The sequence below is a fragment of the Leptonychotes weddellii genome, chromosome 7 (assembly GCF_054177405.1).
Source record: "Leptonychotes weddellii isolate Sample4059 chromosome 7, ASM5417740v2, whole genome shotgun sequence".
NCBI classification, from domain to species: domain Eukaryota; kingdom Metazoa; phylum Chordata; class Mammalia; order Carnivora; family Phocidae; genus Leptonychotes; species Leptonychotes weddellii.
In genome coordinates, this window is record NC_138375.1 from 87057485 (window position 1) to 87083060 (window position 25576).

Consider the following 25576-nt stretch of genomic DNA (forward strand, 5'->3'; position numbering starts at 1 on the left):
GTAACTATTTTCTACTTCGAAATATGTTTTGCACATTTTGCCAAGATGTGGAAGGCCTTTGGAGCAGCAACAACTGAAATCGGTTTAATTCCATACTTACCAGACTATCCAAGGATATGAAACCAACTTTGACATTTTCATTTCTGATTAGTATAATCTGATTATCACTGATTTTTATTAATTCATATTCTAAGCTATTGAAAAGTAGTCAGTTTTCGTGATCTCTGCATAGCATTCTCAACACCTTTATGTATGACCACACATAGGCAATTGCAGATTATTTATAAGGTAATAGAGCGGAGGAATAGTGCAAGTGAAAAAAGACTGTATAGTTGGAAAAATCTTAAGGCAGGAATCTTAATTCAAGTCCTAGCTCTGTTTCTGTTGTATGGAAGACAGAAAGTCCCCATGTGTTACAGCATTTGGATTTAATAATCTGGGTTATTTAATTCAGTTGCTTAAGCTTGGCATAAATGAAGCGCAAGTCAGTGATCTTGAATCATATGTGATGGCTTCACACAGAGAAAACTTTGAAAGTCACAGATTATGAAAGAGGATATTAGATCAAGGGGAGCTAAGTTTATGGAATGGATATGCTCAAGTCTGTGACTGTTACTAGAAAAACAACACAAAGCAAACAAATATCCTGCTGACAGAGATTTCAGTTGTATCATCTTATAGCTCAAGTGACTCTTGCTGAAAAAATCTGGAGCTGAAATACAGCCAGTCTTTATCACCGTGGCCAGTAACATTGGTTCTCAGAGTTACAATAAACTTCTGCTTCCATGCAGGCTAATCAAGCAGGCTTTAGAGGGAAAAACAAAAAAACCTCTGTTGAGAATAGCCAGTTAAATAGCTTAAGCTGCTGTTAATTCTGAGCTACATTCTTACATACCTATCACCATCTAACCCTCCTTAAAGTTCATTTGCATAACACTTTTGATCAGGCCCTTTTACGAATTATTTACATAGCTCATGTATGCATTAACTAAATAAAGTTGGGTAATGATCGGCTTCAACTAACACAATAATGGTTGCAAGTAAAATTTTACTCATGCTATGACTCAGACATTTAAGTAATTTGAAGTTATATCTTTTGATCCTGGCCTTCTCTTTAAAAAAAATTTAAACTGGGGCGCCTGGGTGGCTCAGTTGGTTAAGCGACTGCCTTCGGCTCAGGTCATGATCCTGGAGTCCCTGGATCGAGTCCCGCATTGGGCTCCCTGCTCAGCGGGGAGTCTGCTTCTCCCTCTGACCCTCTCCTCTCTCATGTGCTCTCTCTCATTCTCTCTCTCTCAAATAAATAAATAAAATCTTAAAAAAAAAAAGAAAATTTAAACTGAAATCCAGAAGTTCTCTGATTTTGAGTGTCAAATATTGAGTGGTCAATTAAATTATTGATCACATCTGGTTTTTTAAAGAATGAAGTGTTTTTATGACAGGAAATTGGAAAAGAGATTTCCTTGTAAGATTATTCATATATTTCTACCCAGTTTTAGCTTTGGCAAAATCTCTGTGAATAGCATCTTTTTCATTTTGCCAATACTGAAAGTGATTTCTATTGTTTTATTTCTAATATTTTTTCCCCAACAATACTAAATATTGTGCTAAACAATGTTTTGGATGGATTTTCCATAAGCAACCCGCTTTGCAAGGAAATGGACATCTTAGAAATCAAATTATGGATAAACAGATAAAAATACTCATTTCTGTCTTGAATAAAGTATAATGATTATAATACTATTACCCTGTAAATAAAAGGACAGGCTTAAAAATAATTGTACCCGTTGCAAAAGGTAGATGTATATTCATAAGGGATGAGAGAAACATAATTCTTTACTTAGTATGTAAGGCTGTTTCCCTGAAGACATCTCCCCCACTAGGATAGTCTAATACCGTGCTCTGAATAAATTTCCAAAGGAAGTTTTTAGTGACTGATCAGTTTTTATAAAAGGGAAACCAATGCAAATATTAACTTGTATGAAAATAGTAGGTGCAAAATTCACAGTATCACCTTGAGTACATTCTTTTCTTACTTATAAACTAGCAGTAGGCCCACCAAATAGCTTTTTTCTCCCTTATATCCAGCACCCAACCCTCATTTCACACATGTAGAGAAAGTATTATTTACATTAAAGCATTTAAAATGCCTGTAAAGTACTTCAGGCCTTTCACAAATCTTTTTGAACAAGGAGTTGGTGTCCACATCTCCGGCCTTAAAGAGAATAGGCAGCTTTAAATCTTTAAAGGGATCTCTTCAGAGGTTTTAGAACATTGTGGGTAGGGATTTGTAGCAGGAGTAAAAAGTGGCCATAATATTGGGACCCCTTGTGGTCCCTTCACCTTGTGTCTTCATCCCTTGGTCACAGCTCCCTTAAGGCACATGGCAGGAACCGCAGAAGTCACTGCGTCAGGCAGGCAATGCACAGATGTTACAGGAACGAGCCCTCTCCAGCGAGTGCTGCTGTAGCACGTGGAGATGCTTCTGTTACGCTAGGAGCACGGTTATGGGAGCCAGGGGATTTCTAAGGGCCTCTTTTTAGTGGGTTTATAAGTCCCTCCGTTTTAGTGAATAAAAATGGAGTAGAGCTAGACTTTTTGTGCCCTCCAAAATTAAATGGGAATTTTGCACTGAAGTACAGGATGTTTTACGAGGTAAACCTAATGTAGTTCAGATTCAGATTTCCTCTTCCCTCCTCGCATAATCAGAAATCAACCTTACCACTTCATGAGAATCATTTCTGTGTGTTTCCTCACTCCTCCATTAACTTGATAAATTTATTCTGAGCGCTACATCAAAGGTGTAAACTTATTATAAATAATACATCTGTAGTACCTAAGGATGATGATAAAAATCACTGAATATGTACCAGATGTGGTTTTGATTTATTACACCTATTTAAGTTATTTACATCACTAGTCAAAAACATCTCCCTTAAATATTTAATATTAGATCTTTTAGCTTTTTCATAGTTCACTGAAGAATCTTTGAAAATTCCTTACTGCATGTACATATACAGAAATATTTGAGTGACTGTTACATGCTTTCTTTAAGGTTTATTCCTCAGAATCACCCAATGAGGATAGTCAGTATTAATTATAGTTTTACAGATGAGGAAACAGAGGCTTAAAGAGTCTGGATAGTGTGCCCAAGGTCCCATAACTAGTGAGTAGCTGGAGCTACCGTGTCAACCAAGTCAACAAACTCCTCAGCTTGTGCTTTTTTTTTAAATTGAGATATAATTGATGTGTAACATTATATTAGTTGTAGATGTACCTGAGCCTGTATTTTTAACCACTCTTTCACAGTTGGTTCTTATTTCATATGTACATTTAATGAAATTCTTTATTTCTATTCAAAGCAATTTCTATTTAAAGACTGATAAAGGCATGGTTATACATTTTAAAGTAGTTTATTTCAGATTAATTTTATAACTTCCTCAGAAAAGTCACTGGTGTTTGTTTTTCCAGAGCTAAGTAAAATTCTATATTTTATCTGATTTCAGATGCCTTTGTTGATAAGACATACCATTATTTTATATACTACCAGCAAAAAAACATTGTCAATTTAACTGACTAACAGCTCTTTCAGACTTACTTAGACACAGATATCAATCTATCTAGAACACTTTTATACGTAGGTGGTATATCTAGAATAAGTGGCTTAAGGTGCTCCTATGCTTTCATCATATTCAGAAGTCCAACTCTTCTGATTCACTTTTTGACTGTATGTCCACATTTTTCAACCCAGTGTTCTAATTTTGGACTATTATAACATTGGAGATAAAGTATTTCTTTAAAAACTCTGTCACTCTTGTCTATGAAATTTTCTTCTAAGCCACTGTTTATTAAAAACTTTAATACATATAAATTCCATTTCAGTTCTAGATACCATGTTTTCCAGAGTGTGATCTCTAGTTCCCTATTGGGACTGTTTTTAAAACTTAATCAGCAAACATATCTTCATCTGTTCACCAGTAGCCATTAGTTTGTGTATTACGTGTTAGCCAGTCATGCCAGGTTATGTGCAAAGATGATGGGTTGTAAGTCAGGAAGGAATCTGAGCTGGAAGGTAAGATTTGGGGGTTATCAAGGCATACATTGACAGCAAGGGTCAGAAGAGGCAATATTTAGAAACAGGTGCCAAAAGAACTATAAGGATCAGAACAGTGGGAACATCTGATAAGAGGACCCCAAGGATAAGGAAACTAGTGAGTTGCCAAAATTATAGTAAGCTTTGAGGGAAACCTTGTTAAGCATTTAGGCACGTTGAGGTTTTCATAGAATGATCCTTTGGTGTACTAGATTATTTGCCTAGCAGAACCTGAAATCCCTACTCGTTGAAGTCTTTTTCACAACAAATAATGTTTGTAAACATTGCAGAGTTACCCTATTTTCTTTTAAGAGATGTTTCCTTCCTTTAACTTGGTAACTTATATTAAGGAACACAAATTTAGACCCTGAACTGTTGAAGAAAGCATTAGTTTCTAAGTGGAATTAGCCTTGGGGCCAATAGGCCGACAGGGGAGCACCTAGTTCAGAAAGTGGCGTGTGTGTAGGCTGAAGTCCTCGTTGGTGGCTTCTGCGCTCACAGGTGTGCAGGAAGGGTAAGGAGACAAACCGCCGGGCTGTCCTTTGACAGGGCGGTGTTGGGACTGCTTGAGTCCCTCTCTTACTTTCATAGTGAGGGAGTGACCTCACTACCAACACTAAGAATCATGTCCAGAGGTAAGCCTATTGCCACCAATTTTTACATCCCCTTTTAAAAGCTTATCTGGATATTTTTTACAGTTCTACATAATTAGCATGCATGGGGCTACCATTCTAGAGACTGATGGTGGATCTGGGCCCTGGAGGCATGGTGGGGAGGCAGCTTTTTAAAATTCTGTAACTAGGGGCGCCTGGGTGGCTCAGTTGGTTGGGCGACTGCCTTCAGCTCAGGTCATGATCCCGGAGTCCCGGGATCGAGTCCCACATCGGGCTCCCTGCTCGGCGGGGAGTCTGCTTCTCCCTCTAACCCTACCCCCTCTTGCGCTCTCTCTCTCACTCTCAAATAAATAAATAAATAAAATCTTAAAAAAAAAATGTTTAAAATTCTGTAACTAACCATTCACATAGAGGATTCACTTCATAGGTTAAATAAGTAAGTGCATTGCTCATGCATTAGACTTACTTTGTTAGATTGTCTATTGTTAGTACTTTTTCTTCTAGACTTTACATAACTAATTTAATGAGGTTTACTACTTTTTTGTAGAACTTTGACCTTAGTTAAAGGAAACCTGTGAAATTCCAGTTTAAAGACCCTTTCAAATGATGTCTTGGGAGTGTTTGGAACTCCCTCATCTGACTTATAGATCTGAAGCCAACAGGAAACCGGCTGGTCCTTTCTGAAGGGAAATTTTACCAGTCACAAGAATAAAGAATTATTTTGCTCTTATTCCAGCAAACAGACATGAGATCATAGTGGTATTTCAGTATCTCTTCTGACTCACTGGTGTCTCCTGCTAAACAATTTAGTGGTTTCTTTGTGAACAGTTTACGTAATGTGAAACTATCAAAACTGTACCTGTAAAAAAGGACCAAATTAGCAGCCAAAGTTAGAACCCTAACATTTTTTTAAACAAGTATTCCTGAACTGTAAGATGCTAAATTAAAATGTTGGTATCAACATTAATCCCATGGTATTCATTATTGCTAAAAATCAGTCTAGGGGCGCCTGGGTGGCTCGGTCGGTTAAGCGTCTGCCTTTGGCTCAGGTCATGATCCCGGGGTCCTGGGATCGAGCCCCGCATCAGGCTCCCTGCTCAGTGGGGGGCCTGCTTCTCCCTCTGCCTCTGCCTGCAGCTCTCTCTGCTTGTGCTCTCTCTCTGACAAATAAATAAATAAAACATTTTAAAAAAATAAAAAATAAAAATCAATCTAATGGGGGAGGAATGGGCTATCTTAAAATTGTAAGAAAGGAACACTTTTTTAAATTGCAAAAGTATGTCAACTATTTAAAATTATATATGAGGGCTGACCACATCTGAGATAACTGAGATAGTTCACATGTAAAACTTCCTTCAGGATACTCTTTGGTATTCATTGTAAGTTGAAATTGTGTAGGGTAGTCTAATATACTAGATGGTGAGGGGAATATACCAAGAAAGCTATAAAGAGAAAACAGGGCAGATTGACAAAAATCAAAAACATGTTATTTCCTAAATCGTATTTCACACTGTGTACTAGGTTATTAAAGGAGCAGCTCATAAAGTAGAGGAAGCAAGAATGTTCTAATATATTCAAATTTACCAGCAAAGTTAAAATTTTGGTTGATACTGCAAAACAGCCTTAAAAACATATTTATTTACTTTGGAACCAAGTATAAGAGAATGCAGAAAGACAAAAACAACATTGAACTGTTCTCTCCTGTAATACTTCAAGATTAGATTATTAAGTCTCAGTTTGTTATGGTTTGTTGTCTTCTTGTGCAATATATATAAATTATTTGGTATGACCGTTTTCTTCAGCATTTACCTTTTTGTTTAAATGCAATCAGCAGGACTTTGGGGCTCTGCAGAGTAAAGAAGAAGAAGGTTAATGGAAGTCCATGGACAGTTTATCTGTGGCCAGATCTTATTACTTGATATACTAGAGGCTCAAGACATGTTTAGGGAAAGAAGTAGATAAGTTTATAGTATACTGAGACACAGTACCTTCACCTTTTTCTGTCTGTTCCAGAGGCATCATTTCAATGTCTTCCTGCCCAAAACCAGATTTTTGATTTATTTATTTGACAGAGCGAGAGAGCACAAGCAGGGGGAGCAGCAGAGGGAGAGGGAGAAACAGGCTCCCCATTGAGCAGGGAGCCCGACATGGGGCTCCATCCCAGGATCCCGGGATTATGACCTGAGCCAAAGACAGATGCTTAACTGACTGAGCCACCCAGGCACCCCCAAAACCAATTTTTAATTATGCCTTATCTATGGCCCATTCCTTTCCTATGTGTATCTCTGCCTCTATAATCCTGCTTCTCCTATCTACTTCTTTTTTTTTTTTTTTTAAGATTTTATTTATTTTTCAACAGAGAGAGACAGCAAGAGAGGGAACACAAGCAAGGGGAGTGGGAGAGGGAGAAACAGGCTTCCCGCGGAGCAGGGAGCCCAATGTGGGACTCAATCCCAGGACCCTGGGATCATGACCTGAGCCGAAGGCAGACGCTTAACGACTGAGCCACCCAGGCGCCCTCTCCTATCTACTTCTTATCACCATCTACAGATGCCCACTAATCTCCTTCCTTTTTATTTTTGACTCTTTTATTATGTGTTTCCTGCCCACCCAGTCTCTTCCCATGCCAACAAATGCATGAATGGAGCAGCTTAGGGACCATTCTACCAGTTTAAGAAGACCTTTCCAGCTCTTAAAGTTTGTAATCCTACATTCACAGAAAGTGTATTTACAAGTGTTTAGAAAGCGTTTTTTTTTTCTTTTGGTAATGTGATAATTTTAAAAATTGAAGTATAATTTTTATATTTAGTAAAATTCACTCTTTCTACCGTACAGTTTTATCCATTTTACATGTGTATAGCTGTGTAGCTACCAACACAAAGTAGTATCACCCCCCAAAATTCTCTCCTGCTCTTTGGTATGGTAGACTTCTTTCCCTACCCCAGCCCCTGGACAACCAGGGATCTCTTTTCTATCCCTATAGTTTTGTCTTTTCTGTAATGTCATATAAATGGAAATCAAACAATATGTAGCCTTTTTTTCCCTATTTAAAAAAATTGTGGGGGTGCCTGGGTGACTCAGTCAGTTAAGTGTCTGATTCTTGATTTCTGCTCAGGTCCTGATCTCAGGGTTGTGAGATCAAGCCCTGACGTTGGGCTCCTGCTGAGCGTGGAGCCAGCCTAAGATTCTTTCTCTCCCTCTTCCTCTACCCCTCCCACCCCCGGCTCACACGTGCTCTCTCTCAAGGGCACCTGGGTGGCTCAGTTGGTTAAGCATCTGCCTTTGGCTCAGGTCATGATCTCAGGGTCCTGGGATCGAGTCCTGCATCAGGCTCCCTGCTGAGCAAGGGAGTCTATTTCTCCCTCTCCCTCTTCCCCTCCCCCTGTTTGCACTCTTTGTCTCTCACCTAAAAATCTTTTTAAAAAATTTAAAAAGTGATAAAATATATATATCATAAAATTTATCATAACCATTTTTACATGTACAGTTCAGTGTAACATATATTCACATTTTTTAAAAAAATTTTATTTATTTATTTGACAGAGAGAGAGAGAGAGAAAGAGATAGGGAGAGCAGGAACACAAGCAGGGGGAGTGGGAGAGGGAGAAGTAGGCTTCCCGCTGAGCAGGGAGCCCGATGCGGGGCTTGATCCCAGGACCCTGGGATCATGACCTGAGCCGAAGGCAGACGCTTAACTGACTGAGCCACCCAGACACGCTGGGTAGTATAGACATTTTAACATTTGTTCTTCCAATCCATGAGCATGGAACATATTCCCATTTCTTTGTGTCTTCCTCAATTTCTTTCATTGAGTGTTCTATAATTTTCTGAGTACAGATTTTTTTGCCTCTTAGGTTTATTCCTAGGTATCTTACAGTTTTGGGTGCAATTGTAAATGGGATTGACTCCTTAATTTCTCTTTCTTCTGTCTCATTGTTTGTGTATAGAAATGTAACTGATTTCTGTGCTTTGATTTTATGTCCTGCCACTTTGTTTAATTCCTGTATGAGTTCTAGCAATTTTGGGGTGGAGTCTTTTGGGTTTTCCACATAGACTATCATGTCATCTACAAAGAGAGAGTTTGACTACTTTGCCTATTCAGATGCCTGTTATTTCTCTTTGTTGTCTGATTGCTGAGGCTAGGACTACAACTGGTTTTGTGTGTTGATTTTTGTGTCCTGCAGCTTTGAAGAACTCATTTGGTAGTTCTGACAGCCTTTTTATGAAATCTTTAGGGTTTTCAATATATAAATCATGTCACCTGCAAACAGATTTTTACTTCTTCCTTTTTAATTTAGACATCTTTTATTCATTTTTGTGCCTACGGGTGCTGGCTAGGACTTCCAGTACCAATTTGAAGTTGGAGTGGTGAAAAGGAGCATCCTTGTCTTGTTTCTGATCTTAGAGAAAAAGGTTTCAGTCTTTCATATTTGAGTCTGATATTAGCTGTGTGCTTTACATATATGGCCTTTATTATGTTGAGATAGTTTCCTTCTGTTCCTCATTTACTGAGTATTTTTATAATAAAAGGGTATTGAATATTGTCAAGTGTTGTTTCCTACATCATTCGAGATGAGTTTTTTTCTTTTATTCTATTAATGTGATGTATTACATTGATTTCTTTTTAAAGATTTGTATTTATTTATTTAGAGAGAGAAAGAGAGCAAGTGCAAATATGAGCTGGGGGAGGGGCAGAGGGAGAAGCAGATACCCTGCTGAGCAGGGAGCCCGATGCAGGGCTCCATCCCAGGACGCTAGGATCGTGACCTGAGCCAAAGGCTGACACTTAAGCAACTGAGCCACCCAGGTGCCCCTACATTGATTTTTATATGTTGAACCTTCCTTGAATTCTAGAATCTCTTCATTTTATTTTTAAATGGTGTCTTTCAAAGAGAAGTTTGTAATTGTTATGAAATCCTTTTATTAATTTTTTAATGGATCCTGCTTTTGGTGTTTTAGCTAAGAAACCTTTGCCTAACCCATGGTGACAAAGATTTTCTTCTTGGTTTCTTCTGGGAGTTTTATATTTTATAAAAGTTTTATGTTTTCAGTTAATTTTTATATTGGAAATGAGATATGACTCAAGATTCTGTGTGTGTGTGGTTATCTAGTTGATTTAGCACCATTTGTTTTATTTTTTATCTTTTTTAAAGATTTTATTTGACAGAGAGAGACACAGCAAGAGAGGGAACACCAGCAGGGGGAGTGGGAGAGGAAGAAGCAGGCTTCCTGCCAAGCAGTGAGCCCGATGTGGGGCTCAATCCCAGGACCCTGGGACCATGACCTGAGCCGAAGGCAGACGCTTAATGACTGAGCCACCCAGGCGCCCTGGCTAAATTTGTTTTTTAAAATTTTATTTATTTGAGAGAGAGAGTGCAGGAGTGGAGGGAGGGGCAGAAGAGGAGGGAGAAGCAGACTCCCCACTGAGCAGGGTGCCCCACTTGGGGCTCAATCCCCGGATCCCAGGATCATGACCTGAGCTGAAGGCAGATGCTTAACCAACTGAGTCACCCAGGCACCCACAGTTTGGCTAATTTTGGTTGGTCAAATGAACTGATTCCTAAATTACTCCAAAACAAGGCATTCTGTTTTGGGGATGCTAACCTTTTCCTGAACACGTCCTTTGTAGATTCTCCAAGTCCCAGATCTGTGTTCTGTACATGAAATCTCTTGTATTTTGTATGCTTGATAGATCGATTTAGAATGGAAATCTAAATAGTAGAATCTATAGATTCTACTAATCAAGGCTAGTGTGAAGTCCTGTCCCAAGTGTAAGATTCAAAATACTTATATTCAAACTTATATTGAAAACTTAATTAAAATTTAATAGTTAAAACATTTACTATTCATTATATTAATTAACCCTAGGTTGATTTTGTACTTACTTCATAAAGAATATTCACATTTTACTTAAATGAACACCTTTTCTTTTTCATTTAGGTTGTCAGTGTGTTAGCTAAACCTGCATAGATTGGCAAGCACCAGGCTATGCTCGAAGTAGAAGGATAGGTGGTGTAACTAGAAAATACTTATGGAGAAGACCTGAATCTGTGAAAAGGAAGAATGCAATCTTGTAGATTGATGCTAATATGGAAAATCTGGGGCAAAAATTCATAGGAAACAAAGTGAAAATCTGATTGGGAGGAAGAAACCCTCACAGGCAAGCCAGCTTGACTAGAACGGGAGATATAACCCATGTGCCTCAATCCAGGAAGATTAGGCAGATTGATACCACCAAGGAATTAACTCAGTTCTCCATGGACACTGATTGAGTGTCCCCAAAATTTAACTCAATTCTTACACTATCAGGTTAAGGGCTCAGTCCCACAATACTGCTTCCTCTTTAGATGCCAATCTCAAGTCCCAAGTTGTTACCTGTGCTTCTGTTTGGCTGTAAATTAGAGGTTCCCACAATCCCCTCCCTAGTTTGATTAATTTGCTAGAGTGGCTCACAGAACTCAGGAAACTGGTTTTACTTACTAGATAATTGGTTTATTATAAAGGATATGAATGAATAGCCAGGTGAAATGATACATAGGGCAAGATTCTGAAAGCAGGAGCTTTTTTCCTGTGGAGTGTGGACCTAGCACATGGATGCTTTCTGGGTCACCAACATGGAAGCTCTCAGAAACCCATTCTTTTGGGGTTTTATGGAGGCTTCATTACACAGACATGGTAAACTCACTAGCCTAGCCGTTGGTGACTGATTCAACTTCCAGCCCCTCTCCCCTCCCTGGAGGCCAGGGGGTGGGACTGAAAGTTTTAACCTTTAATCAAGGTTGGTTCTCCTGGAAAGCAGCCCCCACATCTTTAGAGGGGTTCTAAAAATCACCTCATTAACATAAACTCAGTTGCAGTTGAAAGGGCCTTCTTTTGAATAACAAGACATCCATTTCACCTTTATGAGTCTAAAGTGATTTCTGGAACTGAGGACAAATGTCCAAATGTAACAAAAGATGCCCAGGAGATTGATATTTGCATATATCAAGTGTTTAAATTAGTTCAATAAGATTTTAGTTGTCAGATTGAAGGGTCTGTTTAAATAAAACTCCTCTATAGGGAAAAAAATGGTAGGTGGTTTTAAAAAAATCTGTAATTTAGTTAGAACAGGTGCATGCTTTGCTCAGAAAAACCGAATTTGGAAAATCATTCCACAAAAGACAGAATAGAAAAGAACTTTCTTTTCAAGGATAGAAGTGGGTTGTTAAATTAATAGCTTAGCTTATTGTTTGATTTTGTCCTTTCATGTTTAGATGAAATGTTCTCACTTAGTAAACTTTAGGGAAAAAAATTTTTTTTAAACTTTAGAAAATTTTTTAAACTTTTTATTTGAAACTAATTTTAGACTTAGAGGAAAGTTAAAAAACTATGTAGAGAAACCATCACCCAGCTTCCCTTACTGTTAACATCTTACATAACCATAATAATTATCAAATTAATATCAATACAATACTGTTAACTCCAGTTTAGGAGACTTGTTTTCATCATTGTCCCTTTCCTAGGAACCTGTTTGCATTTAATTATTTCTTCTTATTCTCCACCATTCTGTTTCTCAGTCTTGTCTTCTCTTGACACTTTGGAAGAGTACCAATCAGTTATTTTGTAGAATGTCCTCAGTTTGGGTTTATGTTGTTTTCTCATGATTAGAATGAGGTTATGCCTTTTTGGCAAGAATACCGCAGAAATTATCTTGTGTCTTTCCTTATGCATCATATCAGTGGGTTCATGTTGCCGATATATCTTATTATTAGTGGTGAGCTTTAGAAATCTTGCTGATAATAATATATATAATATTATATATATAATATATAATTAATTATATAATAAACAAATTATTATTTGTTTATTATTTTATTGTTATAAAATTATTATATAATATATATAATTAATTATAATATAATTATATATTATAATATAATTATAATATATAATTAATATACATATTAAAATTCCTATTAAAAATACCAGTCCAGGGCACCTGGGTGGCTCATTCAGTTAAGTGTCCAACTCTTGATTTCTACTCAGGTGATGATATCAGGGTTGTGAAAATAAGCCCTGTGCTGGGCGTGGAGCCTGCTTAAGATTCTCTCTCTCAAAAAAAAAAAAAAAAAAAAAAAAAAGATTCTCTCTCTCCCTTTGCCCCTCCCCCCTGCCTCTCTTAAAAAAAAAAAGAAAGAGAAATGAGTCCATCAGAGCATTTGCTCTGTGATGCAGATAACCTACCAAAAACCAAAAATGCAGATTAAAGAAAGCTATCATTATCACTAATTAATGGGATGAGGTTTGTAGAATTTCACTAAAAGGAGGAAACTGTTCAATAATAAGTAAGAAAAGGGGCACCTGGGTGGCTCAGTCGGTTAAGCATCTGACTCTTGATTTAAGCTCAGGGCATGATCTCAAGGTCCTGCCATCTTGAGCCCCATGCAGGGCTCCGTGCTCAGCCAAGAGTCTGCTTGAGTTCTTTCTCTCCTGTCCCCCCACCCACCATGTATGCGCACATTCGCTGTCTCTCAGATAAATTTTTTTTTTTTTAAGGAAAAATCGTCTTTTTTTTCAAATGAGGCAATTCTTTCTTCATGGGACAGTTAACGAATTATCAAGAGAGAAATCTTCCCAATTAATAGAATTGTCTTTGTAATAGAAAAATTGTCTTGGTTGAGGCAATTAACTTTGGATAACTTACTAAGTAGAACAGTAAATGAGGAAATAGGTTATTGCTTTTAGGTTTTTTTTGTTTTATATGCAACACAGAATTCTATCAGAAATTAAGTCATTAGGACCAATTTCTAGGTGTAGCCTATCATAATACCTGAAATAAATTTATTGCGACAAATTTTTGTATTTTGGGCATCTCAAAATTATGAATAACGTGAAATAAATCAATAACAGTTTCAGAAGAAATACTATGTTACATGTCCCAAACCTTATTGACATTACAGCATCCTCACATGTTTCACAAAGGAATGAAATTGTACTTCAAGGTTTGATGAACTTAAAAAATACAGTGCATTTGGTGCAGCCACTGTGGAAAACAGTATGGAGGTTCCTCAGAAATTAAAAATAGAAATATCATATGATCCATTAATTTCACTTCTGGGCATTTACCCAAAGAAAATGAAAATACTAATTCTAAAAGGTATATGCACCCTTAGGTTTATTGCAGCATTATTTACAATAGCCAAGATAGGGAAGCAGCCCAAGGTCCATTAATAGATGAATGGATAAAGAAGATGTGGTATGTGGTGTGCGCACACACACACACACACACACACACAATGGAGTATTATTCAGCCGTAAAAAAGAATGAAATCTTACCATTTGCAACAACATGGATGGGCCTACAGGGTATTTTGCTGTGTAAAATAGGTCAGATAGGGAAAGACAAAATACCGTAGGATTTCAAGTACATGTGGAATCTAAAAAAGAAAAACAGAAATAGACTCAAAGTACAGAGAGCAAACTGGTCTCTCTAGTTACCAGAGAAAAGGGGAATAAGGCAAAATAGGTGATTAAGGAGATTAAGAGGTGCAAACTTCTAGTTATAAAGTAAATAACAGGGATGAAAAGTACAGATTAAGAAATATAGCAAATAATATGGTAATAACTTTGTATAGTGACACATGGTAACTGTACTTATCATGGTGAATATTTCGTGATGTATATAGTTATCAAATCACTATGTTATACCCCTGAAACTAATATAGTATTATATGTCAACTAATACCCACCTTAAAAAATACACAGTACGTTGTTAGGTTTTTGCTTGTAGATATTTTTCAGGGTATAATGTTTATTCCTCAAAAGAGAATGGGTAGAAACTCTTCTGTAGATATCTGTATCTGTCCTAATGAAGGTGAGAACTAGTCTACATTAAGCCTACTGTTTTGGTACTTTTTCTGTTTCTTCACTTGCTAGATTTTCTTCAGCCGGAACTTTTCAGTGAAATATTTGTTGAAATATTTGTTGTTATTCTTTTCGGATTATCTTTGAAACATTCATGGACTATAAAACTAATAGAACCAAGGACTGCTGCACCTCCAAAGTGACAATATTCCGTGTAATTGATAGAATTTTCTTTTCTTTTAGTTCAGCAATCAGCAAACATTGGGAGGCTGAACTGGCTACCCTCAAAGGAAATAATGCCAAACTCACTGCGGCCCTGTTGGAGTCCACTGCCAATGTGAAACAATGGAAACAGCAGCTTGCTGCATATCAGGAGGAAGCAGAACGTCTGCACAAGCGGGTAAGCTCAGAGCTCCTGCTCTCCGTGGGGATTGATGGCTAACAGATTTCCCTGACCTGCAGAAACATACATGTAGATTCAGCACAAGGACATCTGGAGATAGTCATTGCTTGTCAGAACATATGTATAGATGGTAGTAAATGTGGGTTTAGTTAAGAAAAATATTTTTCTATTCTGCCACTTATTAGCTGTGTGACCTTTGGTAAGTTATCCCTTTCTGCTCAGTATTCTCATGTATAAAATTGAAAATTGTAGAATTCCTGTGAAAATGAATAGAGAAAATGAATTGTCATGTAGTTGCACCGAGTTGATAGATGCTTTTATCATTTTTATTTTTTGAAGAAGGAACAACTTGAAAAATACAGGTAAGAAATTCTTTATAAAAGTTGCTTATGCAGGTTTCCCCCACTATCCAAAAGTAAAGCTGTGAAACCTTTCCTAAGCTGAAGTGGTATAAGGAGAAGAGTATCCCCTGCTTTCCAGAAGTTCACTTTGTTTTTACAAAAGACCTACATTAGTATCTGTTTTTGCTGACAAATCTGAGGACCATTTTTAGTTTTGCCACAAAAAGCTGTTACTGTACTAATACAGGTCTTTTGTAAAAGTGAAGTGGCATAATTCAAACTCTCAGAAAGTGGGAGACACCTGTATTTGTAATTTCATGCAGGAAAAGAAAATCAGAAATCCCAGTATGAAAAATATTAGAAGCCCAAACAATTACTTGTGAAGAATTTTTTTTGTATTCACAGCATTTGCATTTACCCAACAGGAAGTATATGCCACTAATTTCCTTTTTTGGGAAGGATGCCAAAGAAGTGAACTTCGTAGACAGTAGGAAATGGCCTTACTTCCAGAGCACAGTCTGAGGAATGTAGTAAGATCAGGCTGAGGTGGGAAGTAATATAGAGATGAAATAGAGACAGGGAGGGAGAGTAAGAAACCTGAGTAAATGTCATCCTGTTGTATGCGCAAAGGTTAACTTAGGAGGAGGAAGAAGGAAGTTGTTGTTTAATGACTATAGAATTTCCATTTTGTAAGATGAAAATGTTCTGGAGACCTTTTTCACAACAGTGTGAGAATACTTAACACTGCTGAATTGTACACTTAAAAATGGCTAAGATGATAAAATTTTTTTCTGTGTTCTTTACCACAATAAAATAAATTAATCCATGACAGTTAACTCATGAGCCAATAAATACTCACAGAAGAACTATCATATCCCCTTACTGTATAATCCCTGTCCTTAAGGAAATTTTGGTTTAAATTGTGAATTGAATTTTAAAGATCCAAGAAATGAAATCTTTCTATTTATTCACATGTTTATAATTTTTAATGCTCTTCTTTCCTTCTTGTAGATCTGAATTTCCATCAGGTATCCTTTCTGTGTAGCCTAACTTCCTTTGCAGTTGCAGCCAGAGGGATGTAGGGGGCAGCTTTTTGTCTTTACTATAGGTTGCGTTTTCCTATTTCTTCACCTGTCTAGTCATTTTCAATTGTATGTTAGACATTTGAAATTAGGTGACATACAGCCCATAGTTTCTCTTATCTTACTCTGAATGATGTTGATTTTTGTTTGAGTAAGCAGTTAAACGTACTTACAGATTTCCTTGAAATTGTGGAGGTGTGGACTTAGGCTTCATTAGAGTCCATTTATTTTAATCTTGCCCTTAACCCTATGGTGAATTCCATAGTCCTGGGAAATGTTTATTTCTAAGGCATAATCCTGCTGGTGTTTCAGTGGAAAGCTTGAAGTAATAACCCACGTCCTCTAATTTGGTGGGACTGAAACGCCAAACTGTTCTCTCTGTGGTGAGCCCTACCACAGCTCAGCTCTTGCAGCCTTCCGGCTCCTTTCATTCCCCCCCCCCATGCTGGACTCCTTGGATCTTACCTGTGCATGTGTAGATGAAGGTTAGCCAAAGATTTGAAGGAAGTCTGTATGTTTCTTTGGGGGCTTTCTTCATACAGTTCCCTCAATTTCTAGCTGTTTCAGCTGTTTTAAGGGGTCCCCAGATCCTCAGGCTCCTCAGGGAAATAAGACCACAAGTTTCTGCTTAAGTTCTAGTCAAGCAATGCAGCCAGACTACAGAGTGCCTTCAAGCAAAAAGATGTGTATATGTGTATTTTACCCAATGTGATTGCTTTCTTTCTGGCTTTTGCTCTATTTGGTCGCTTACCCGGGCATTCAGACAGTTGAATTTTACATTTTGGTCATGATTTGCAATTGTTATCTGTGGGAAAGTTTTTCCAGTAAAAAGTACTCCATCATTATCAGAACTGGAACTCCCTATAAGGAATTCATTATCTAATTGGACCAAAAAAAAAAAACCTCCTATATATTGAACAATAAGGAAATAATTCCCAAGATTTTGAATACATTTCATTTTGTGGACCACAGGACAGGAGAGCCTAGAGGAATCAAGTAGATAGGAATGACTTTCTGGTGAAAGTACATGCTGAGCTGAGAGCTGAAGGTTTGCTAAGGTCTGAACAGCCTCAGTGGTAAGAGTGGACATTCTAGTTAAGTCAGCAAGATGGTTTATTCAGTGAGAGTGGTTTATTTTTAGGGTGAAGAGACTTGCCTATTTTTAGTTGGAAAAACCACCTATCACACCACCTATCACATACTGTGAGTGTCTTGGGTGATGAAGATGGTTAAGTAGTTTAGGACTGGTGTATGCAAGACCTGCAGGTTTAGATTTGATACTGTAAAAAATGAGCCATTGAAAGGCTTTGAATGGAGGAATTATACAATGATAGATGAATGTTAGTTTATAGGAGAGGCAAAAACAGACAATTATGTCCTCTGGTGGGCCATTGCTGTTGTCTAGGCTTGGATGATAGGGTCTGCACAAGGCTATTAGTACATGAATAGAAAGGAAGAAAATGTTAAGAAACGTAGAGTAACATTTATGGAGGATAAGTAGATATTTGGAAAATGTGAAGGAGAAGGATTTGCTGTTTCCTTAATAGTCTAGAATTTACTGCATTCTAGTCAGCCAAAATGTATGAGATGCTAACGTGTGTAAATTGCTGTGATGAGGTGCGTGTGTATGTTTTTATGTTGTCTTCTGCCTATTTTGACTGTTGGATCCAACAATGTTGTTGGATGGTTTAACTTTTAGGGGCAGTGCCTTTCTTTCTTCTCTCAGAAAATACCAAGTGCTCATTAAAAGTTCTGTAGCTCTTTGGGCCCTTAGTACATTCTTATTGACTAAAGAATATTATCTTTTGCTACAGAGACACTACTGATGTGAAGTCATTCTAGTATCGAATGATTGAAGTTGTATTTTAAGCATATCTTTTCTTCCAGATTCTCTTACATTTTGGAAATGTATTTGAAAAATTTCTCACTTCTGTAAGGCCAGTTTTCAGAAGCCATGTTTAATTTGAAAGCTACAGATGGAAGGCAGATGGCTAGATCTGATTTTGAATATGTTTTCATAAGAAATTTTTAAAGAAGCCTCTCATTATAGGGGTTCTCAACTGTCATTAACCAATTAAGCTTTCCTAACTTCTTCCATGACTAAGCCATATAAATAATTATTCCCCTAGTCTTTTTTTGTTGTCCTAAATTTGTGTCCTTAAAGAATCTATTCATTCTACCTTAAGTGTCTTAATATTTCTCAAAATTGATTTTCATATGTTGTTTAAAAGTCGTGATTTACCTATGAGGGGCTTATTATACTTTCAGCAAGAAATCTTTTGAGATAGTCATATAGCTTAACCTGTGTTCTCATTTCATTTTAGGTGACCGAGCTTGAATGTGTTAGTAGCCAGGCAAATGCAGTGCATACCCATAAGACAGAATTAAATCAAACAATACAAGAACTAGAAGAGACGCTGAAAGTGAAGGAAGAGGTATTTCCTACTTTTCACTCATCTATAATCTAGCTAACATGTGTACAAAATATTTGAGTCTCTTTCAGATTTACAGGTACTTTATGGAATAAAGTAAGGTTGTGGGGTGTTTTGGGGGCGAAGATGAAATTTTTTTGATTGATATGAAGCTTGTTCATACTTTCTCCATCCTTGTCTCTGCTGTTAGGAACTACAGTGAGGCAGGCAGACTGAGATACTGCCTCTTGCCTTCTGTATGAGAGTTGCATTCTTAAAATCAACAGAAAACTGTGAGAGGTTAAATGAATTTTATAAGCTGTTGCTTTTTCTGATTTCCAGTCATAAGATTTAATATCCCAGGAAAGAATTATATCCACAAAGCTTGAAGCAGCCTTAAAATGTTCTGATTGTTGTTTCCAAGCCGTGCTGTACCAAAGCCACCAAGCAGACTTGTTGCTTAAGATTATCATGGATTAGACAACCCACCCATAAAGACGAATTCACCCTTCTAAAAATCAGCATAAAGGAATGTTTTTTAAATTATTCTTTTCTAAGGACTAGGACAATAATTTCAGGGAGAAATAACACTTTCTCTTTGCTTGATTTAGTTTAAATATTGTTGCTAAAGACATTGCTCTGCTTTTTCTAGGAAATAGAAAGATTAAAACAAGAAATTGATAATGCCAGAGAACTACAAGAACAGAGGGACACCCTGACTCAGAAACTACAGGTGAGCTATAATAACATTTTGATTCATTTCTGCATAGAGAGAGGCATCAGTCATTCTTTCACATAGTAATGACTTCTTTTCTGAAACTTCATTTTGTAGGTTCTCAGTCATTTTTCCAGGACTTGTGATTCATGACTAATCTTTGATTTTTCAAAAATTAAGTGATAACCTCACCTAGGTAGCATGGGATCATCATAGATGGCCATTTATAAATTGCCTTCAGTAAATTATTTTAGAAATGTCTATTTTTTAACATAAAAAATACCCTGAATTTAAAGAGAATTTCTCACATGGATTTCATTCAGTCGAAGAGTTCTGCTCATTTTTTTTTTACGCTGAACTAATGAGTATGAATTGCAGAAGTAAGTTGTGCCCTAACGGAAATTAAGTTAGTGACATTTTTCTTTCTTTACTCTAATGAATTTTTCTCACTTCTTTTGCATAAAAAAATATGTTTCCTGACTCTAATTTACATACATACATCCTGTATTGGTGGTTAGGGAAGATTTTTAGAATTCATTATCAAAGTCTCCGCACCTCCGGCCCTTTTCTTACACCCCAGTGGTTAGCTGCCTCTATAAAGAAAGGTTAGGACCACTTCAGAGTTTGGAGTAGAAATAAATGTATGTACAGAGTGAGGAATTTTGGGTCAGGGGTGATAAGTGGAACCTGAAAGCCCAGGAATTAGGAGTACCTCAATTGTAATGAGAATGTCTTGCGTTAATTGAGTTCTTACTATGTGCCAGACACTGTGTTAAGCACTTTACTTATATTGTGCATTTACTTCTTATGACAGTCACCTGAGGAAACTGAGGCTTGTATAAGTTCACTTGTCCACTCTCCATTTATATAGGTAGTCAGAATTCTGTGACAGAAGAGAGGGCCTTCATAAAGGAAGTAGGTTCTTTATATGGCATGACACATTACCCTCTCCCATCATTGACTTGCAGCAGTCTGGTTTGTTTTGGTTAGCCCTATTAAATGTTGTTCCCACATTTTAATGATCTGTGTAAATTACTGGTTCTTGGGGGGAGGGGGCAGATTTGCACTGCAGAGAACGTGTAGCAATGTGCCGAGACAATTTTGATTTTCACAACTCAGGCAGTACTATTAACATCTAGTAGGTTGAAGTCAAGAATGCTGCTAAACATCCAGTTATCTGGACCAAATTGTCAATAGTGCTAAGGTTGAGAAAGCCTGGTGTAGAACTAAAGATGAAGTGTGTCCTCAGGGCTAGAAAAAGTGGGGGAAATTCAGTGGAGCTTTTGTCTTTTGTTCCTTTGGTTTGGGCTGCTATTTTCTAAGTCCTTGCTGTGATTCGGGCATTTGCCGAGCCTTTGCATACCTTTGCTTGAACTCATCCCTGTTTTCGAAGAGAAGGCAGCGGTTCAGAGGTGTTCACAAGTTGACGAGGCATTGAACTAGAAAGCAGTGAGGCCTCCATTTGTTTGGATTCCAAAGTCTCTGTTCTTTCTGTATGACTGCCCCCGGCTTCAGGCGGCCATGCTGCCAAGACATTCCTGACGGTTCCTTCACATGTTTTCCAAGTTACGTACACATCCCAGAGAAACTAAGAGGTGATTTTTCAAATCAAACTTCTTAAATGTATTTCATCATTAATTGAGCGATAATTGAATTTTAAAGCTGGCTCCTATTCTTACCTCTTCTTTCACCATATATCAAAAATGCTGATCAAAGCAACCTACTAGGAACATGATAGGGAAGCTTTCAGACCTTCCGATGGGCTGGCTCCTACTTGCAGCTTAGGTCTTGGCTCACGTGTTAATTTCTCCAACTTCTCAGTTTACGCACAACTCCGCAAGGTCCCCCCCACCCCACCCCAGGTAGTCTTTGTTTTTTTTTTTAAAGATTTTATTTATTTGACAGAGAGATAGACAGCACAAGTAGGCAGAGTGGCAGGCAGAGGGAGAGGGAGAAGCAGGCTTCCCGCTGAGCAGGGAGCCCGATGTGGGGCTCGATCCCAGGACCCTGGGATCGTGACCTGAGCTGAAGGCAGCCGCTTAGCCGACTGAGCCACCCAGGCGCCCCTACTCTTTGTAATATTACCTTGTTTTATTTTCCTAGTAGCAATTAATCACTATCTGAAGTGGTCTTATTTTTCAACTTTACTTTGAAATAATTTCAGACTTACAGAAAAGTTGCAAGAATAACACAAAGACTTTTTATATACCTTTCACTCACATTTCCCAAATGTTGCCATTTTTTGCTGTATTTGTTTGACCATTCTGGAACTGTCTCTCTCTCTCCGTGTGTGTGTGTGTGTGTGTGTGTTATTTTTTCCTGAAATCTTTGAGAATAAGTTGCAAGATACTGTATCTCTTTACCTCTGAACGCTTCGGTGTGTATTTTCTAAGAGTAAGGCATTGTTTTACATAACCATCAAAATCAAGAAATTATCTATCTACAGACCTTATTCAAATTCCCATAATTGTCTTAATAATATTCTTTATAACAAAGTTTAAAACTTGTTTTTCTGGTCCAAGATTTATTCTGTGCTCATGGGTTGCGTTTAGTTGTCATATGTATTTATTTTGATGTTTGAATTGTCCCAGATTTGGCCAGTGGGAACCCATTCAGTCCAGCTTCTGATTCCTTTTTGATGTGACCCTTTCATTCTTTAAAGAATGTCTTCATGTTTTAGGACAAGTACATATTCAAGGCTCATCTTGTATTTTTTCAGTCCTCAACCTTGGAATTAGCTATTTCTCCAAGGAGAAATTTCTTTCTTTTTTTTTAAGATTTTATTTATTAGAGAGAGAGCGAGAGCACAAGCAGGGGGGTCAGCAGGCAGAGGGAGAAGCAGGCTCCCCACTGAGCAGGGAGCCTGATGCTGGGCTTGAGCCCAGGACCCTGGGGTCATGACCTGAGCTGAAGGCAGACACTTAACTGACTGAGCCACCCAGGCGTCCCTCCACGGAGAAATTTCTTTAGGCAAAGATTGATATTTAGAAGCCAGGATCTGAGTACCAGGTAGCGTTTTTGCTATTGAGATAGCATTGTTTCTATGCCATCTTAATAAACAGAGCTGGAAGGACATAAATACCACATTATGTCTATTTCAATAGCCATGTATATATAAAACTGAATTCTTACTCATACCTCCCATTGCAGTGTAATACAATGGAGTTTATTATAGCCTTTCCCATACTCATATTTGTAATTCCTTTACCCAATACTAAGAAACCCGATTCTTATTATCTACAGTATATTTATTTACTTTCTCAATCTTAGCACAGAAAATAGTTTTTGAATTACTAATTCATACCACCACAAAAAAATGCAAACAAAACCTTACCAACTAGAGATCACTATAATTTTTTTTGTCCTCAGCCTATGTTCAAAAGTTTGTTGGGTTAGTTCTTCCCCTCCTCTGCAATTGGTTAGGTTATTCATTTGAAACATACTTATGTTTGGGGCACCTGGGTGGCTCAGTCAATTAAGTGTCTGCCTTCAGCTCAGGTCATGATCCCAGGGTCCTGGGATTGAACCCGGTGTCAGGCTCCCTGCTCAGCGGGAAGCCTGCTTCTCCCTCTCCCTCTGCCTGCCGCTCCCCCTGCTTGTGTTCTCTCTGTCAAATAAATAAATAAAACCTTAAAAAAAAAAAAACATACTTATCTGTTCATTTGTATCATATTATATTCCATTTTAGTATTTTCTTATCCATTCTTCTACATTTTATATATGCATGCATTTATTGAGTATACGAAACATTAGCATGGTTCTAAAAGTCAGAACTATTTGGAAAGATGTCTTTAGAGACATACCCTCCAGTCCCCACTACCCTAGCTTCTGCCCCATCCTTCCCACCCCATTCCCATCTGCCACCTGTGGGTAACCAATCTCATTAGTTTCTAGTTTATCTTTTCTGTATTTCTTTTCACACAAATGAACAGATCTATTTGTTTACCTTCTCCTCTTCTTTTTTAAATGGTAACGTACTCTAGATTACTCTTCTGCACTTTGTTTCTTTCACGTAAAATATATTCTGGAAGTCACTCTTGTCAGTTCATTGAGATCATGTTCATGCTTATTATAGCTGTAAACTCCTTCATTTGTGGAGTGATAGTTTATTCAGCCACTCCTTTATGTGGGTATTTAGGCTGTCTCCAGTGTTCTGCAACAATACTACAATTAGTAATATTGCGCATAGGTATTTTGTTATTGTTGGAGGTGTATCTTCAGAATAGATTTTTTGTTTGTTTGTTTGTTTGTTTTGTTTTTAGTAATCTCTGCACCCACCGTGGGGCTTGAACTGATGACCGCAAGATGCAGTCTCATACTCTTCCTCCTGAGCTAGGGAGATAGCATTGTTTCTATGCCATCTTAATAAACAGAGCTGGAAGGATATAAATACCACATTATGGCTATTTCAGTAGCCATGTATATATAAAACTGAATTCTTACTCATACCTCCCATTGCAGTGTAATACAATGGAGAATCTATCACCCCCGAGATAGATTCTTAGAAGGAAGATTTCTAAGTAAGAAAATAAACACATACGTAGTTGGGTTAAACATTGTCAAATTCCCCTTTGTAATGGATTGTGCTGGTTCCCACTCATACCACTACCATGAGTGCCTCTTTCTCCATGGCCTTGCCAACAAAATGTGTTGTCATACTTTTTAATTGTGTGATAGGTGAGAAATGATAGTTTTAATTTGCATATCTCATGTTATTAGTGACATGAATATCTTTCATAAGCTTAGAGGTCATGTCAGTATCTTTTTGTACATGGGCGGATTGGGTGTTCATGTCTTTTGCCCTTTTCCTATAGGATTTTTGGTTCTTTTTCAGGAGTTCTTTATATATTACAGGAGTTCTTTTTATATCTGATTACATGTTAAAAATATTTTCTCCCAGTTTTTTTTTTTTGTTGTTGTTTTTTTTTTACTTTGCCTGAGATGGTGTTTTATGTACCAGTCAGATTTATTACTCTTTTCTTTTCTTGGTTCTGGCTTGTGGATCGTATAGTCAGATAGCTCTTTTCCAATCCCTGTATCATCTGATACAGGGATTCATCTGTATTTCCCTCTAGTACTTACACGGTTTCATTTTTTACATTTGGATCTCTGAGTATTTTGGGTTTATTCTTTTGTGTGTGGTATGAGATATGGATCCAGTTGTATCCTTCCAAATGCCTGTCCAGTTATCTCATTACCACTTATTTAAAATTTCATCTTTTTTCCAGAGATTGGAGATACTTGATTTCTCTACACATTTTGACCTACTCTGGGCTTCCTATTCCAGCCCGCAAGTCACTCTCTTAATGCATCAGTACCACCCTGCCCTGATAGTAGAGGCTTTAATATCTGCTCGGGCCAGGTGCTCCTCAGTTTCTTTTTCATTGTTTCTCTCAATAGTCTTACATACTTATTTTATCATATGCGATTCAGTATTCAGTACCAATTTTTGTGTCAACTGAAAATAGAGCTCCATAAAAAAATTTTACTGGGATTGCTTAAACTTTATAATATGACTTCAGGAGAAACAATCTCTTATTGAAGTTTCGATCCTATCCAGGAATAAGGGATGTCTTCCCATTTGTTCACATCTACTTTTGTGTTTTTCACAGGAGTGTTAAGGTTTTCAACATGTAGTTTTGCATATTTCTTGTTTATAAATATTTTATCTTTCTTTTTTTTCTATTTCAAATGGTTTTCTCTACCATTGTATCTTTTAATTGATTATTGTTTGTATATTTGAAAGCTGTTGAATTCTTTTCTTTTTTTTTTTAAGATTTTATTTATTTATTTGACAGAGATAGTGAGAGCAGGAACACAAGCAGGGGGAGTGGGAGAGGGAGAAGCAGGCTTCCCGCGGAGCAGGAAGCCCGATGTGGGGCTCAATGCGGGGCTCGATCCCAGGACCCTGGGATCACGACCTGAGCCGAAGGCTTAACGACTGAGCCACCCAGCTGCCCCAAAAGCTGTTGAATTCTGTATGCTATTTTTATGTCCTGCTACCTGACTAAATTATTTTATTATTTGAGCTAGTTTTGTCACTTACTCCATTGATTCTGTAAGATTTTTTAGGT

At 37.5% G+C, this 25576-nt stretch overlaps 1 protein-coding gene and 1 long non-coding RNA gene across 2 annotated transcripts in view; both read left to right on the plus strand.

The window, feature by feature from the left end:
- The window catches only part of LOC145722672 (uncharacterized), a 139223-nt gene that overhangs the window by 96918 nt on the left and 16729 nt on the right, over positions 1–25576 (plus strand). The gene's annotated exons all lie outside the window — the stretch shown is intronic.
- HOMER1 (homer scaffold protein 1) overlaps positions 1–25576 on the plus strand; it is a 125357-nt gene that overhangs the window by 88404 nt on the left and 11377 nt on the right. The window contains exons 6-8 of the mRNA XM_006731879.3: positions 14794–14950; positions 18701–18811; positions 19440–19520. Coding sequence (XP_006731942.1) covers positions 14794–14950; positions 18701–18811; positions 19440–19520 — 349 coding nt within the window. The remainder of the gene's footprint in view (positions 1–14793; positions 14951–18700; positions 18812–19439; positions 19521–25576) is intronic.